This window comes from Setaria viridis, chromosome 2, assembly GCF_005286985.2.
Source record: "Setaria viridis chromosome 2, Setaria_viridis_v4.0, whole genome shotgun sequence".
Taxonomy (NCBI): domain Eukaryota; kingdom Viridiplantae; phylum Streptophyta; class Magnoliopsida; order Poales; family Poaceae; genus Setaria; species Setaria viridis.
In genome coordinates this window covers 36,228,276-36,246,703 of record NC_048264.2, presented here as the reverse complement: position 1 = coordinate 36,246,703, position 18,428 = coordinate 36,228,276, and the positions used below count along the sequence as shown (strand labels likewise).

Here is an 18,428-nt window from a genome sequence, read left to right as displayed (position 1 = left end):
GAGCAGTGAAGTTCACTGTTCAGGTCCCCGTCGCCAACGGCCAACCTACCCACCCTACCCAGCCAACGGAAGACGGAACAACGTACCTCTGCAGCACAAAATATTCACCATGGTTGTTTCTGTTTCTTTATACAGCCACCATTTTTATCTCCTGTAATTGTTAACTTTGGTTAACCGTGCAGTCCTGTGTTCAGGGGCACGAGTGGATCTTCAGTTCTTCACATCAGCTGAAGCCTGAAAGGAAGGAGAACCGTGCAAGAGACAGGCGCATAACGACAGCCAATCTTCTTCAGGAAAAACGAAAAATTCGCCCTCCGTTTCTCTGTCAGAGCTCTCCCGTTCCAGCATCTGACGCAGGTTTGGTCCCCCACTCCACTCCCCTTGACCGCAAATGCGGCGTTTCGCTCGCTGATCGGTCAGAAGACGCTTGCGGTTGCAGGTTCCAGTTCTCGGTCAAAGCCTGGCTGCGAGGTAGACCTGCGCGCCAGACCACATCTCTGCCGCACTATTTTAATTGCAGGGATAGCACAACGCATGCTACAAAAAATATCAGGCAGTAATCTTTATTTGGTGTACATAAAAAATTGAAATGATAATAAAATGGAAAGGAAATGCACAGCCAGCCAGCCCTCCCGATTTGGGCCCAAATGCACACATGATGGCTATGTAGTATGTACTATGAAGGAATTACGCGCGAGGCCCGGCCCACCAACAGAGCTTGCGCCGTGGCACGTGCCTGCACCACCGGCCTGCTGCCTCGTAGCCGGAGAATGTCGCGCTCCGTGCCCGGGCGGTGCTGCGCCTTGCCGCATCCCAAATCCACACAGCGATCCGCGTCCGCCAGGCGCCAGCTCATCTCCTTTCACTTTCTTTCTGCGCGTCTGATCGGCTCCTCCGGCTCGCGGCCTCGCCCACCTCGGGGTTTTCTCGTCCTGGTGTCCCCTCGCGCGGTCGCGCCCACTCCCACCGCCGTGCTCCACCTGCTCCCCGCTCCGCAGCAAACAAGCGGCGGCCGCGTCCAGATCTCCGCCAGCAGCTCCGCCGGATCCCCGCCTCGCGCGCAGGTACCCCGACCCTCCTCGTCCCCCAGTCTCTCCATCCAGATCCAGCCCCGTCCCCCGTGGCTCATTGGAGGCGCGCGCTGGCCACTGGCGCTGCCCTGTACCTGCGGGCGCGAGCGCGAGCGCGGCCGGGTGGAGGTGCCGCGTTTTTGGCCAGCGGCGGTCTCCCTGCTTCGGGCGTCCGTCGCTTTACCTCGGGCGCGCGTGCGTGCCTGCGTGGGTCTGGAATGGAGCGCGCTGAATGGTGTGTGAATTGGGCAGTGGCGGTTTATTTGCGTGTCGGAGTCAGTGGGGTTGCGGGATTAGTTTGGCATTGTGTGTTTCCTCTGTTTTGGCTACGGAAGTTGTGCTGTGGCCAGTGTCAGTACTGCTGTGCCGCCAAATTTGGCTGGATCGGGTATGTCCTGAGAGCTGCGATCAGTTTCGGAGTCATGACATTGAATGCCTGACGTATTTAGTAAGGATTTACACCTGTTTGTGCTGAACTTGTCAGCCTGAAATTCCATATGGATTAGTTCGGTTTCTTTACATATGAACATCTAATGCATGGCAAAAGAGTAAATCTGAACCCACAAAATCATATGTACTAATCATTGTACGTGATTCGCAGTTCACTGACTGTCTTGTTTTTTTTAACACAAACTCAGTGCTTCATCAACAGTGCAACTTATGTTTTAAACTGCTTGTTGCACATCTCCTGTTACCATGCTGTAGTTGGTTGGTTGTTTTGATGTAATAGTAGATAATGTTGTTTTTTCCCCTGGTGCAGCTATGCTGGTTACGAGCAATTGGTAGCACTTCGACCAGGGTTTTAAAACTCAGATTGCTGTGTCCCCTGCGTACAATATGGACGAGTAAGGATTGTTACAGAATAAGACTCTTTCATTCTAAATTTTACATCCAGTCGTGAAATGACTGTTGTGTGTTTCAACTGAACCAGAGAAAATGTTGTTGAGCTGTTGCAACGTTATCGCCGTGACCGCCAAGTATTACTCAACTACATTCTTTCAGGCAACTTGATCAAGAAAGTTGTAATGCCACCTGGTGCAATCTCTTTGGATGATGTAGATATAGATCAAGTCAGTGTTGATTATGTCCTCAATTGTGCTAAGAAAGGTGAAATATAGCTTTATCAGAGTTCCTTTTTTTTTGTTTCATTCTCTTGTCTGGTCTGAAAATGCTTCGATGATGTAGGTGAACCTCTTGATCTTGGAGACGCCATCCGCCTTTTTCACGATAGCCTTGACTATCCATATGTGGTGAGTTTATTTATATTTTGTTTTCTTGCAAATATTTTGGTCTTGCTGAAAAGTTATCTTGCATTTTGGCAATTGATTTTCACCATTATACTTCATCTCATCTGAACTACTGGATATTTCTGTCTCCCAATTTTGATGTAGAAAAATCTCATGCATACATGTTTTCCATTATGACATCAGTATACCTAAATATCTATTGATTTTATTGGCCAGAATAACACTGGAGCTGTAGAAGAGTTTTATTTGCTTACAAAACCAGAATATTCAGGACCAGCACCAACAAGAGAACCACCCCCTGTCCCAGCCACCACACCATCCCCAGTTGTGATACCACCACCAGTTGTGGAATCAGCACCAGTTACTGTGTCATCACCTGTCGCCACTACTAACTTAACAAAGTCACAATCATTTGATTCTCCAAGCGAGAAGGAATTGACCCTAGATGACATTGAAGACTTCGAGGATGATGAGGATGAATTTGATAGCCGAAGGGCTTCTAGAAGACATCAAACTGATGCTAGTGATTTATCACTGCGGCTACCACTATTTGAAACAGGTAATAGTTGTTTGAATTGATGAACAACTATCATGATATTACATGTTCAATAGCAGGTACAGATAAAATGCTAAGTCTTTTTTTCATTTAGAATTTAGATAATCTTCATGCTGGTCGAATTACACACTCTGATGATCTTCTATCTGCTCTATTTGCATTTGAGTATTTCGTTGGTGATTTTCTAATAGCATGCTGGTCATTTCCTATTTCTTACTTTAGTTTTTTTCTTGAACTACCTGATCGACTTCACTTCGGTGATTGGGATAGCTAGGCCATTATTTGTCAGGTGCTTCTTATCTTTGTCCAACTTTGAGCTAGAATGTTATTGGCAGCTATGCTACGTTTTCAGGTATCACGGATGATGATCTTCGTGAGACAGCATATGAGATCCTTGTTGCTGCTGCTGGAGCTTCAGGGTAGGCCTGTTCATCTCTTGACATCCACATAGTTTTTTCGTTAAAGGACTGCAAGCCTTCCTGGAGTATGATAGAAGACCTAACCTAGTTTTGGTCCATGTAGGGGGCTTATTGTTCCTCAAAAAGAAAAGAAAAAAGAGAAGAGGCACAGATTAATGAGGAAACTCGGTCGTAGTAAGAGTGAAAGTGTTGATGCCCACACTCAGCGGCAACCTGGTTTAGTTGGTTTGCTTGAAACCATGCGAGCCCAACTTGAGGTATGTTGTCTTAACTTTCTGTTCCTTACGACTAGATTAGCAGGCCACATTTCATTTTAACCTTTGTGTCCTCCGATATTCAAAAATCTAAACTAATTAAGCTTTAAGCCACTCAATTTAAATTATATTGATACATTTGAATACCTGTACCTTGAAAACTTATTTTTTGAGTGTTGCACAAGACTCATGAAGAGCTTCGTAGTCTCATCAATATTTTTTGAAGTGTAATTTGGTCAGAGCATGTTTGCCCATTCTTTATTTCTCTTATTACTTTGCCTATAAATCTTGATGAAGAAAAATATTTGCTTCTTTAGTCAAAGAAGATAAGCACCTGCTTCCTGAGTAGATTACCAGAACATTTTTTTATGAAAATTGCTAAATATATTGGAACTGCTAGTTTGGTCTAATCCAATCTAGTGCATGATTTGCTATTCAAAATTTGAAGTGAATAGCTTACTTCTGGTAGTTGGCACGTGGCACTTGAAAGTTTATAAAGAATAACTTGTTATGTTTTAGGCTACAGTTCCCTATGTTATATCTAGGCAAGTCCAGGTTTCTTAAAGCTTTTGAACATGCTAATTTTACATCTGCCGAGTGCCGACTCCTTTCTCCCCCTATTTATTTTTGATAGATAACAGAGTCCATGGATATTCGAACTAGACAAGGATTACTCAATGCTATGGCTGGCAAAGTTGGAAAACGGATGGACAATCTTTTGATTCCGTTGGAACTATTGTGCTGCATATCCAGAGCTGAATTTTCCGACATGAAAGCATACCTTCGTTGGCAGAAGAGACAGGTTAGCCATTCTGTTGTTCAGTTTTTTCTAAATGACCTTTAGCTATATCTGCATTTCATAACATTAGATGCTTCATTGATTTTTTTCTTAGTTAAACATGCTGGAGGAAGGCCTTATAAATCATCCAGTTGTTGGATTTGGGGAGTTAGGTCGAAAAGTCAATGAGCTACGGAACCTTTTTAGAAAGATTGAAGAATCTGAGGTTTTAATCCTATTCAATGAAAGTTTTATGGTTGACATTTTATAACCCTTGCGTGTACTCCCCATTAAATGATATTATCCTGACGTGTTTTTGCTAGTCCCTGCCACCATCTGCTGCGGAGGTTCAACGTACAGAGTGCTTAAGATCACTGAGAGAAGTTGCCACTTCTCTATCTGAAAGGCCTGCTCGGGGTGATCTTACTGGCGAGGTTTGTCACTGGGCTGATGGATACCATCTGAATGTAGCATTATATGAGAAGATGCTCGGCAGTGTTTTTGACATCTTGGATGAGGGAAAACTTACAGAGGTCTCTACTTCAAATCCAATCTTGCAGTTTTCCACTGAATAATTTCACCATTAGCCATGATATTTCTCATTAGTTTTTTTTCTTTAATCTACCAGGAGGTGGAAGAAATCCTTGAGCTCTTGAAGTCAACGTGGCGAATACTAGGAATCACAGAGACGGTTCATGATACATGCTATGCATGGGTATTATTTCGACAGGTGAAAAAATTATGATGAAGATATATCGGACTATCAATTGAGGCTACATTTGTGGAAATTCATTTCCCCCCTCTGCATTGGCCCTAATATCTTTACAAGGGCAATCAGCTGTTTATTTACTGCTGGTTAATGTTCATGAACCGCTCACTGAGTTCAGCCTATTTTAGCATCTTGTGCCTTTTCTTCTTTTTTCCCGAATATGCAGTAGAGTTATCATTTCATTAAAGAAGAAAAGAATTACAGAACTAGTTCAAACACACATTCACACATTCCTTACATTAGACGCACCACAAACAAATGAAATGTGAGTATGTTTTTTTTCTTTTTCTGGAATACGCAGGAGAGCTGTGTATCATTGCATTAAGAAAGGAGATAAAAGGCTCATATAGCCATACAACACCACACACACCAACACTACACACACCTCACAGGTTCTAGGTTACATACACGCCCGTTAAAATTTAAAGGTCGACCACCCCTCACCAACGGACGCTGCTAACCCCCAGGTCGAGCAGCGACCAGATCACTAATGCCTTTGGCGACTGCCAGCCTCCAGAGAACAGCTTCTTCCTGTGCAAGGAGAAGCACCCGCTACATCCTGGGCGAGAAATGTGAGTATGTGACCAAGGAGACACTGCTAAATTAACCCATGACTAGCAGTTTGAGCTAATTGGCTTTGGCTATACACCACAGAGCAGCCTTATCTGCTATCGACCTTAGAACTACACTAACACTGGGCGAGTCTCCATTGAACACACAACCATTGCAGTGTTTCTGAACCTCCCAAGCAATGGTTTAAATAGCGGGCTATAATATTTAGCGGAGAGCTCTGCTCAGCCGCTGTAGTGCCGCTATAGCCCACTATTTAGTACAACGTTGTTGTGACAGCAGTTGGCTTGAACCGATATGGTGGGCTATAGCAGAGCCATAGCCCATTATTTGGAACACTGCTCCCAAGCAACAAGGATTATGAGAGATTTGATGCCCTTTTTGTGCTGCTTATTGGCCATCTTCAGTGCATGGTATCGCTGAGTAGAAAATACAGCAGTTTCAGGCTGTGGGTCACCTCTTGTAGCCCAGTTTTATGAAGGACAATAAATCATACTTGCCAAGTGAAAACACATGAGATTGAAACATGCTGAATGGTTTCATCTGCTTGATCACAGAGCCTAGGACTTTCTAAGTTTTCTGTGTTCATATGTCCGGCAAAATTATCTGATAATCATCTCTTCTTACAAAATCCCAACGACCTTTGCCATTTAAGATTGCTATGAAGTTGGATAAGCCAAGTGTACAGCCAAATCTGAAACAATAGGCCTTGTTCGGTTTGATGTGTGGATTATCATGGATTGAGAGGGATTGCCACGGAATTGATCCATATTCCATACCAATCTCTGCCAACCCCTGCGCAACTGAACAAGGCCTAACCATTGGTTTGTTCACTTATTTGCGTCTCTCGAGACTAATAGTCTCTTTCATTAGCGATGTTGTTAACTGGAGAATATATTTCCTGCAAAGTCCTGTTCTATACTGTGCTACTGGTCTAGCACTTGAAATAGGATGGTCCTGATAATTAATGTAGGTTCTGCAATACAGTTTGTTTTTACAGGAGAGCAAGGACTTCTGAAAGTTGTGATTGACCATTTGAGGAAGATACCTTTGAAAGAGCAGCGTGGTCCGCAGGAAAGATTACACTTGAAAAGCTTACGTAGTTCTGTTGATGCTGAGGGTAGCTATCAAGACTTCACATTTTTCCAGTCCTTCCTGTCGCCAATTCAGAAATGGGTGGACAAGAAACTAAACGATTATCATCTACACTTCTCAGAGGTTTGTTTATCGACCTCCTGGTTTGATCTTGTGGTACATTGCATGCATGGGCAGTTATGCTATGGAAAATATATCTTTACTATTTGGAAGCTAATTCTGTAGTTGCAGTGGCGTTTGGTTTGTTAATTTGTTTACCTATGTATCAAATATTTACTACGCTTCCTTTGCTGAAGATCTTTTTGTGACATGTCCCACTTCCTGTAGTCTTTTGTTCATTTGTTATTTGCTACTGAATGTGCAACACACAGGTGCACTAGGTTGGCCATTGTCATTGCTGATAGCTAAGTTAAATATGACTGAATTACTTTTCTATGATATCAAATATGCTGTTCATAGTCTAACAGTAAATTCCACATCTTATAGTTCTGTCATCTCTTATTAAACTTGTCACCTTCATCTCTTTTCATCTTGGCCTCATTTATGTTTCATATTTTTCACCTCCTATCACTTGCTTCTCTTAATCTACCAATTTGTCAATGTATGCATGTTGCTAATCTTTATTCAGACTTCAGCATGTGGCATATGCTAATCTGCTTGCAACAAGAGATATTCCCCCCACATTAAGACTTTCTTTACATTTACAGGGTCCCAGCTTAATGGCCGATGTTGTGACAGTGGCAATGCTTACGAGGCGGATCCTTGGTGAAGAAAATGACAAGGTGCTTATACTTTGCCTTTGTAACCACAGTTATTGCCTTCCCATTTTTGGCAATATATGGTAACAATTTATTGTTCTATGCAAATACATTCACTGAAGAATATAGAGAGCAGAACCATCTTCACAATTTGCACATGTTGAATTCATATTTTGTGAACCCATTTGCTTCTGTGCATCAGGCATTGGAGTCTCCTGACAGAGATCAGATCGACCGTTACATCACTTCTTCAGTCAAAAGTGCTTTCTTGAAGGTGACATTTTTGCAGCTGCCATTATTACATCAGTAGTGTAGTTTTAATTTCTATTTCATTTCCTACATGAGATTATTATAGATCACTTGCACACTTTTCTCATATGTGAAACCTTGAATCTTTATCAATTGCCACTGCACCTATATGTTGCTTTTGATATTTCATTGCTATTCTATTTCGTTTCCTACCTGAGATGATTATAGATCACTTGCACACTTTTCTCATATGTGAAACCTTGGCAAACTGAGTGATAAACTGATAGCTCAGTGGTGTGGCTGGTTGTGGTCATGCCCACCGACCGGGGTTCAAACCCCGGTATTGCACCCAAAAAAAAACTCCCCTCGCTGTGCTCACTGGCTTGTGGCTGCGGTGCGTCGCCGGTCCAGGTAATGGTGCGCTGCGCCGGCCTGGGTAACGGTGTACACTGGCCCAAGTTCGGTTTGGTCCTATACGGGCATGGGCCAGGGTTTGGGGGGGTTTTCTCAACCGGGGTCATACGGTCCCTTCTTAATGCGATGCCGTGGGGGCGGTTCTTCCCCCACTGGTCCCTTAATGCGAAACCTTGAATTTTTATCAATTGCCACTGCACCTATACATTGCTTTTGATATTTCATTGCTATCTGTTTGACCACCTTGACTCTTAACAATAATACTTCATTATTGTCAATGTTGGCAAGATTCTTCACAGCTGGAGATGTTATATTGGTCAATGAAACATTCTACTATTTTCTTTTCTTACGAGAAACATGTTACCATTACATTGGTCAATGAAACATTCTACTACTTTCTTTCGTACGAGAAACATTGTTTCCATTACATTGGTCATTGAAACTTTCTACTATTTTCCTCAGATGGCACATTCTGTAGAGTTTAAAGCGGACACAACACATGAACCTGTTTTAGCGTCTCTAGCCGAGGAGACAAAGAAGCTTCTGAAGAAAGATACAACCATTTTTATGCCTGTTTTGTCAAAGTGGCATCCACAGGCAGCAGTTGTTTCTGCTTCCCTCATCCATAAGCTTTATGGAAATAAATTGGTAGGTTATATCTGGCATATATTATAAATGACTGAGGGTTTGTATCTTTGTGATTCTGCATACTTACAAAGAAGTGTTTTTCCCAGAGACCATTCCTTGATCATGCTGAGCATCTTACTGAGGACGTGGTTTCTGTATTCCCTGCGGCTGATGCTTTGGAGCAATACATAATGTCTGTGATGGCTTCTGTTGCTGGAGAAGATGGTTTGGATAGCATATGCAGGCAAAAGATAGCTCCATATCAGGTCAGCTCAACCTTCCTCAAGTACGAAAACTTAGAAATCAGCAAAGCAATCCATGTGTTTGCCTTGACATGAGACACTGATGTCATTCTTTGCCATTTTATCAACCAATTGTGCTGTGTAGTAAATTACAGAAAATTTCTTATGTCTTGAAGTCCATTTTTTGGTGCGGTGTTGTTTATTCTAATTCTCCTCTTTTTTAGATTGAAAGTAAATCTGGAACTCTAGTTTTGCGCTGGGTGAATGGGCAACTTGAGAGAATTGAAACTTGGGTTAAAAGGGCTGCTGATCAAGAGGTAACACATTTTTTATATATCTTTTTTCTTGTGACTCTGTCTTCTTGCTAGTCCAACTATTCACCATTTGATTTGAAATACCTAAGCTATTTATATCCTTAGAAGTACCTGTCGGTTTATTTGTTAGTTCTAGCTGTAGCTCAACAAAGTGAAAACATATCTGCTTGGTGACAAGTTTCATATACTTGAGCTTTATGCTTTAAATAGTAACTATGTAGCATTTATGATAGTTGAAGCTGCTAAGGTTCTAAGGTGTATATTGAAATATGAAATACATGTGCTTTTGCACATGCATATAGTTCTTCAGTTGAACTGCATGTTTGTTTTGTTTCTGGGTTCTGTATCCCTTCCAGAAGACACGGTCATTCCACTTATGAATAGGTCCAGAGTCCAGATTCCAGACTCCAGAAGTAGGGATTTCTGGAATCTATAGAACTCATGACTTGGTCTAGTTCTATTTTCTAACATTTATGACTGCACTTTTCTGTCTGTTATCTGCTATCATTTTGACAACTGCTTGCATTTCCTTCTCCATTTCTCGCTACTTCCTTATCTTTGCCTCGTAACATTATTTAGTAATTGTAAACTAAAATTGTTGTTTTCTGTGTTCCTATCATCTCTATTCTAAAACTTATACCTTACAGGTTTGGGACCCTATATCCCCTCAACAACGCCATGGCAGTTCTATTGTAGAAGTTTATAGAATCATAGAAGAGGTGCTTCTTTTATTCTTTATTATTCCTTTGAAATTTCATTTAATCATTTCTCCTTACATGCTAAAGGTTGTTTTTGATTCAAATGAAGCTTCTCTTTTATGCCATAATCTCATAATTATTTCATTTGCACTTTGTAGTTTTTTCCCCTGAGATTTTGTTTGCAATGCTGTGTTCTAAAAAATGTTGATTCAGATGAAATAATATATTTGTTGAATTAGAATTTAACTATTAACGTATTAATATTAAGTGTCCTGAATATATTCCCATGCCACAATGTTATGGAGTACAGGTGAAATATTGAGAAGTTTGGGCTTATAATCCCAAGGAGCACCTATGTATAGGATAGTAGTTAAAAAAAATTTCTTTGTTTGAGGATATCAAAAAGTTTTCTTGCATCCTTACCTGCTGCAGCATTTGTGTATGCTTGCACTATGCACAAGAAGTTAGTAATAATGTTCTGCGTCATGACTGGCTTTGTGCTGGCATGGCTCTGTAGCAACAGTGTATGTTCCCTATTTATAGAGCTGGCTATACCCTATCAAGAGGATATAACAAATCTGATCCATACGGAATTTCTAAAATCTATACAGAGGGCTGCTGCAGATGCTAGTCATGGATCTACAGTGCCATGGCAACCCAAAGCATGGTCATGTCATGCTAAAAACAAACAGTCAGACAAACAAATAAATAAAGTAATGTTGGACTTAAATATACAGCTTCTCTAATTCTCGCTGCCTGAAAATTTGTGTCTCATCACGTAATACTAGTCATTAGATGTTGAGATGTGGTTAAAAAGCATGATTGAAAAATAGAAAAAATTCAGTCACATGTAAATTAGATCCTCTAAATATATGAGAAATAGCAATTTCGGTTTGATGTCTGTACAAGAAGGTACAATTTTGTGTTAAAGTTGTATGAAATCATCTTCTTTGGTCAGCATTCTACATGTATCTTTTTTCTACTGATTTTACATGTGGTCATTTCACAGTCCTATGTAAATCAAGATAGCGCCCCAAGTTTATGGGTGCAGATGCTCCAACCAAATTTATTTTTTCTCCAACACCTGCAGCCGAATTTATAGGTGTTGCTAGTTGTTTTAGCTTCTATATATTTTTTTGGTAAAAACTTGACTGCCAATAATTAACATAGGAAATAACTAATTACCAGCAAACTCAGCTGCCGTATCAATTTTCCCTGATGATTGAGTGTTTATAAATGGCTTTCCACCCTTCTCTAAAGAGCAAAACACTGATCTCTCATAAACTATTGCAGACTACAGATCAGTTTTTTGCCTTTAAGGTGCCCATGCGAGATGGAGAATTAAATAGTCTCTGCCGTGGTCTTGACAAGGCATTCCAAGTTTATACACAGCTTGTTACTGCACCCCTAGGTTTGTACTACCATATTCTTTTATCCAGATAAGTTCGTTTTGTTTACATGCTCACACTGTTTTGTGATTTCTTTTCTTCCATCATGGTGTTCCTTGTTGTCTAAGGCAGATGTTCATACTGTCCTGTGCATGTCTGCTCAATAATGTATACTCTGTTTCACAATACTTGTAGCTAATCTCACACAAAACAAGGAGCATTAAAGAGAGAAGCTATTCCCTCATTAACTGGATCACAATCTTTATTAGCTTGCATCCTATTGGCTGGTGCATTTGGCTAGGTGGTGGAATCAAGGAGAATAAGCGATATGATTGGTTGTTGTCGCTACATTGAATGCTTTGGAATGTGAGAACCAAGTATTGTGATAAAAAATTTGAATCCTAGAACTACAATTATTGTGTAGCGGAGGGATTACTGTACCAGTGTAGATAGGCATGTACTTTTCAGTATGAATAGAGCAATATCCATCTCATTTTTTGCTGACCCTTTTCTGATTTCAAACCTCGTCATTTCTCTATGCATCGAGTGACGATGACTTTGTCTACTTGCAGTTGATATAGAAGATTTAGCTCCACCTGTTCCTGTTCTTACTCGATATAAAAAGGAGCTTGGAATCAAGGCTTTTGTAAAGAAGGAGGTCCAAGAAGTTAAAACAGTTGATGAAAGGAAAGCAGCTGAAATTACTCAGCTTACAATGCCAAAGCTTTGCGTACGGCTTAACAGTCTATATGTGAGTTTCTTATTTACCATTGGTTCGGTATATAGAGTTTCTTATTTGCCATAGTTCAGTTTCTTATTTACCATAGCACTGGAGAAGCATTTCTGTAATATAGTCAATAATTGTGTTATATTGTATTCACGTTAAAGATGCATTTTTATTCAGTTGTGTATTTCATGGTTCCTAGTCTGGTGTTATCTCCCTTTTCAGTTTAGCTAAAATTAATTTGTTGCAATATCAGCAATATCCTGCTGTAATATCAGTAATTTAGACAATGCTGTCTACAACTGAGCGAGCGTTCTGACACCATGCACTCCCATTGTGCCAGCAATGTTTATGCTTTTGCCAGGATTTAGATCGATGGGCCATTTAATCTTTCAAACTCTTCCCTTGTTTATTGTATTAAGTTTATCTTCATCAGAGCTTACTAACTAGAAGCACTTTTTATGCAGTATGGTATCAGCCAGTTGAGTAAATTGGAGGACAGCATTAATGAGAGGTGGGCTCGGAAGAAAACTGAAAACATTAATATCAGTAAGTTCTCTCTTTTCTTTTATAGTAGTTTCATAAAATCTATCTATTGATAATCGTACCATTTTCCTAAATTGCTTGATATTTTAGTCCAGTCCTTGTAGATTAAAGGCAATCCTATATGCTTGTAATTTATTTGCCAGGACGATCAACAAGTGAAAAATCAAAGAGTGCTGTCCCCAATCAGAAAAATCAATTTGATGGCAGTAGAAGAGAAATCAATAGCGCTATTGATCGCTTGTGTGAATTTACTGGTAAGGAAATATGTAAAACCAGTCTTTCTGGAAGCTTATTGCTATTTGGTATTAATATGTGAAGCTTTTCTTTTCTTTGTAGGGACGAAAGTTATATTCTGGGACCTGCAGCAGCCATTTATTGACAATATATACAGAAACAGTGTTCAGCAAGCTCGATTGGACTCCATAATGGAAGTGCTTGATATGGTATGTTGACAAACTTCCATATACATAAAACCTCACTTATTCAATTGCTTTGATTAGCTGACTAGATTTTTATGGGATTCACTTTCCCTGGTATTTTTTCTGATCTTTTGAAACCGTAAGCGTGCAAAATATCTCGTTCAACTGTTGACATGCTATGTTAACTATAATAATTTATAGGCGTTTGACATGTGAGTGCACCCCAAGCATCCTTGATCCTACTTATCATGTTTGACTGAACATGCAATGGTGTATGCATATTTGTATGTGCTTATGCTGCTGGTGATGAGGAAAATAATAACGTGAATGAGGTTGTTACTCTATGAGTTATATCTAACATTCTGACCAAACTGTGAAGCATAAGCTGTTACCTCAAAAACCTGGACTATAGTATGTTTGTTACCTTTGGTTAACAGTAAATTTTGGTAGAATAAATTTCTATCTGCTTCTTGGCTAGTAGGTTTCTCTTGAACTATTGTGCTTTTTTTATGGGCGTACCCAGTGCTGAAAGCTCCCACACAAGGTGGGGTCTGGGGAAGGGAATTCCTAGACAGCCTTACCCTTGCAAAATTCCTTTAAAATTCTGCAAAGAGGCTTATGGTGCTCTTTTATGCTATGAATCAATTTCAGGTCCTTAATCAACTTTGTGATGTCATTGTGGAGCAACTGAGGGATCGTGTGGTTACGGGGCTTTTGCAAGCGTCCCTGGTAATGACTTCAGCTAGTAATTTGAGGATGGGGTTTCATACCTACTTCTAGATTACGTTTCTTAAACTTCTATTGATTGGCAGGATGGCCTACTTCGTGTGATACTGAATGGAGGTTCTACACGTGTTTTCTCTCCAAATGATGCACCTTATTTGGAGGAAGATCTTGAAACTCTGAAGGTTATATCATTTGTAAAGTTTATATTTGCTTGCTTTGTTGTAATTTATTTTCTTAAGGCATGTCAGAACAGTGGCACATTTTATGCCTGATGTTTTTTTCATAAAAAATTATGCCTGCACATCATTGAACATTGTTTTTGCTGTCTCTGTTGGCCAAACGATAAACTGTACATAAATAGTCCTCTACTTGCTGTAGGAATTTTTCATATCTGGTGGAGATGGACTGCCTCGGGGAACTGTTGAGAACTTGGTCTCGCGTGTACGGCCTGTAATAAATTTGATCAAGCAAGAGGTAAAGTTTGGATTATGTTCTCATGATACTTAGAGAAATAGTGAACGGAATATAGGCTGGGTGCTAGGAACTAGTGGTAAGCCATGACTTCATAGTCACATAGCTCTAGTGGGCCTATCCTTTGGGCTTAAGTTTGATTTCATTTTCTTCAGAATCTGTCAGTAATTCTATAAAACAGGGCTGTCTGATTAAGGCAAGGTATACCTGTACATATTTAAATATTATGTGTAAGGAATTACTTATGTTCGTGTCCCTCATATTTTTGCAGACACGTGTGCTCATTGATGACCTACGAGAAGTTACTCAAGGGGGCAAAAGCAAATTCGGAACAGACTCCAAAACTCTGCTTAGGGTCCTGTGTCATAGAAATGATTCAGAGGCCTCACATTATGTAAAGAAGCAATTCAAGATACCAAGTTCAGCTCCGAACACCTGACTGCAAACCAAAACAAAATCCCTGGACGTTTCACCCGAGGTACATATCCAACAGGACAGGTTAGCCTTGCTTGCAACCAGGAAACGGTGTTCCACTTCTCGCTTGTAAGTTATGTAACAGTTGTGCATTAGTAACACTAGGATTTAGGGTGGGCACTAATTGCAGTAGTAAAAAAGTACAATAGTTCTAATACATTTGCCTTGTATTGATTGGTAATTTTGGCTCATGGAGCTTTAGTTCTCCATTTAGATTCTTTGGTGGACTGAAGGCATTCCTGATCGGAATGTCAGGGAGAAATGTATGTTTCAAGATTCTGTAGCATGTCTTTGGTACAACTAGGAATCTGATTACTTGTTTGCATTGTGCGCCATTTGATGTGAAATTGGTGTCAGCGAACTTTGCTATACTACTTTACATCCCGTTTCTCCAAAATTAACAGGACCTTTATAGATGTGGACGTTAAACATTTTATTGTGGTGTTCTCACAAGAAAATTGATGTAAGTTTGAGGGAATGACAAATTAAGGATTTATTGCATGGCACTATGTGTAAATGGCCATATAAAGCACCACAGCTATAAACTCCCAAAGCAGGGTACGCGGATCTTTTATTTCTCCAAATGTTGTGTACTGCCATTTATCACTTCAATCGGATTTTGCTGAGGAACTCCACGATGTTGCTGTCCGAGCTGCCACCTTCACTCATGGCCTTTTTCGCCTTCTGGCTCCAACCTGTAGCATTCTTCCTGTATTCCTCGCTACTTTCTCCTTCCATCACCTGCCTCACACACCTCTCAACTTCCTCCTTCCTCACTACACCTTTCCCATCTGGTTGCAACTTCACGCCAACCCGCCAAACATCCTCAATGTACTTGGCGTTTGTCGGCTGATCCGACCATTGTGGCATTGCTACCATCGGCACGCCAATGCCTAGTGCCTCCATAGTCGAGTTCCACCCACAGTGCGTCACGAAGCATCCAACCGCAGGGTGTGCTAGGACCTCTAATTGCGGGCTCCATGTAACGAGGAGCCCCCTCCCCTTCACCTTGTCAGAGAAACCCTGAGGTATCTTGGAAGTCTCCGAGGCCCTGACAACCCACAGGAAATCCTTGCCACTGTTGTAGAGCCCCTCCGCCACCTCGGCCATTTGGCCTGCACCGGGCGCGGCGAGGCTGCCGAAGGAGACGTACACGACGGAGTGGTCAGGCCTCGCGTCGAGCCAGGCCTTGCTTTCCTCCGTCATCGGAGTGTAGAGGTGGAACCCGTGCGACACGTCGTCGGGGAGGCGGTTGTCGAGGTACGCCGACGGCACGGTTGGTCCGACCGTCTTGGCACACCATCGCGACGCCATGTACTCAGCTTCCTGTCAAATTTCAAACTGCAAATCAAACAACACCTCGGCCATTTTTTTCAAAAAAAAAAACCCCAGCACAGATGGAGGGGGTCACCGGCATGGACTAGCATAATTACCTCGATCTCCAGGTCATAGAACGAGTTGACGAGGACGTGGTCTGCCACCTCGTACCCCTGGCACTGCTGCAGCACCAGGTCAAGGTAGGCGCGGCAGCCGCCGTCCGGCTCCGTGAGGAACGTCGGGAAATCGGCCGGCTCGAGTCCCGTCGGCAGGCCGGGCAGCTCCGGCACCGCCTTGCCGCCCGGCGCCACCGGTAGGTCCATCCGGCCGGCCCACGCGTGGGCGTACGCCACGTTCACCGCGCACGCCTGCGTGAAGAAGGCCGCGCACGCCGCGCCGTGCAGGCGCGCCACGCGCGGAGCCCAGAGCAGGAACGAGTCGTACACCACGGCGCGCACGGGCTGGCCCCGGGCGGACTCGGCGCGGAGGAGCTCGTCCAGCGACGCCGACCCAGCCGACTCGAGCCGCGCGAGGTACTCCTGCGGGTCGCCGGCCTCGTCGTAGCCGCCCGTGTCGCAGCCGTCGGAGTAGGCGGCGACGTGGACGGTGCCGGTCTGCGGCTCCCTGCTCTGGCCGAGGACGAACCGGGTCGCGGCGAGGGTGCAGCGCACGCCGCGGTGGGCGGCGAGCCGCTTGCCGAGCTGGAGGAGCGGGTTTATGTGGCCCTGGGACGGGTAGGAAAGGAGGAGCACGTGGATGCTGCTCTTGTCGGAGGCCGCCATTGCCCACTGGCTGTCGGTAGCGCGAGGAAGCTTTGCTTACAGCTGCAGCCTGCACGCATGCCGTTGCCTCTATTTACAAATATAGCATTTATATATGCTATTTGTAAAACGAGAAATGGTAATGTTTCAATTGGAAAGAGCTGAAAGGTCCAGGGGCACTATTTTCTTCCCTAGCCTTGTCATTAGGTGCTTAATAATGTGCACGCGGTCCATATCACAGGACAAAGGATGGACGAGAGGTTCTTTGTGATGATCAACAGAATTACGACAGCGGAGGATGTTTTTTTTTCTTCTCTACTTATCATTGGCGACTTAATAGCATGTGGTCGATGTCGCGGAGTGATGGAAGAGCGAAAGGTTCTTTGTGATTAATGATAAGATTGGGACACGACGGGCGCAACTGATTGTTTCTTTGTTGGTTTGGTTTTCATTTTCAGGTTCTTGATTGTCGATGTGTTTGATCTTTGTACTTGGATGGTGATCGACAATGCTTCTCCACCTAATAAGCTTGTCAAGTAGGATTATTTTCGGTTGGTTTCAACCAGCATGATCTATCCTCACTGGACTCACCATTCTCCGAAGAAGAAATCAAAGAAGCCATCCACAACATGCCGAGTGATAGAGTTCTATGGCCAGACGGATTCATGGGTTTATTCCTAAAATCATGATGGGACATCATCAAACAAGATGTTGTTTGATGTAATGGCAGCGGTAAACGCGTTCTACTGTCTTCGATGCAACAACCTCCAACTAATTAACACAGCTAATATAATTCTAATTCCGAAAAAAGAGGGAGCGAACACTATAGGACTTCAGGCCAATAAGTCTCATCCACTCATTCATCAAGATCATCACGAAAGTTCTGGCAATTAGATTACAACCACACGAACTCAATTGTCTCCAAATGCCAAAGTACGTTCATTAAGAGATGGAGTATTCATGACAACTTCATGACAGTGTGAAACACAGCTAGAAGATATTGTAGAAACAAAGTGCAAGCCGTCTTCCTCAAATTGGACATTGCTAAAGCCTTCGACTCCATCCGATGGGATTACCTATTATCACTTCTGCGCCACTTGGGCTTCCCCACACGTTGGTGTGACTGGATTGCAGCCATACTGTCCACTTCATCCGCACGCATCCTACTAAATGGCATCCCAAATCTGCCTATAAAGGATGGCAGAGGCTTATGGCAAGGCGATCCACTGTCCCCGCTCCTCTTCGTCATAGCGATCAACCCGCTACAAAGGCTATTACAATTGACAACCAATATGGGAGTCCTTAGCGGACTACGTGGACAGGCACCGTCATGCCGTATTTCAATGTATGCAGATGATGCGGCAATGTTTATAGCGCCAAGAAAAGTGGAAATAGATGTATTAGTCAACATTTTGGAAATGTTTGGAGAAGTAACGGAGCTCAAAACAAATTTCGCAAGTCAACAACCGTCCCTATCTGTTATGAAGGTGTACAGTTGAGCGAGGTACTGGAAAATCTACCGGCGAGGCGTGGCACCTTCCT

General features: G+C 42.5%; 2 protein-coding genes across 2 annotated transcripts; one reads left to right on the top strand and one right to left on the bottom strand.

The window, feature by feature from the left end:
• Positions 1–862: 862 nt before the first annotated feature.
• Positions 863–15,143, top strand: LOC117843024 (protein unc-13 homolog). The gene is made up of 27 exons (XM_034723575.2): positions 863–1,064; positions 1,831–1,915; positions 2,002–2,177; positions 2,256–2,320; positions 2,534–2,876; positions 3,226–3,292; positions 3,396–3,549; positions 4,181–4,348; positions 4,440–4,550; positions 4,648–4,857; positions 4,953–5,054; positions 6,651–6,881; positions 7,466–7,540; positions 7,719–7,790; positions 8,642–8,827; positions 8,914–9,072; positions 9,273–9,365; positions 10,010–10,081; positions 11,354–11,471; positions 12,021–12,199; positions 12,640–12,721; positions 12,862–12,972; positions 13,055–13,161; positions 13,789–13,866; positions 13,950–14,045; positions 14,242–14,337; positions 14,606–15,143. Exons 2-27 carry the CDS (start codon positions 1,908–1,910, stop codon positions 14,771–14,773), a joined length of 3,327 nt encoding a protein of 1,108 aa, XP_034579466.1. The 5' UTR covers positions 863–1,064; positions 1,831–1,907; the 3' UTR covers positions 14,774–15,143.
• A 143-nt stretch (positions 15,144–15,286) lies between these two features.
• Positions 15,287–17,029, bottom strand: LOC117843025 (UDP-glucosyltransferase UGT13248). Its single transcript, XM_034723576.2, has 2 exons — positions 16,242–17,029; positions 15,287–16,134 (listed from the first exon to the last, which is right to left on the bottom strand). Exons 1-2 carry the CDS (start codon positions 16,905–16,907, stop codon positions 15,412–15,414), a joined length of 1,389 nt encoding a protein of 462 aa, XP_034579467.1. The 5' UTR covers positions 16,908–17,029; the 3' UTR covers positions 15,287–15,411.
• Positions 17,030–18,428: the final 1,399 nt, after the last annotated feature.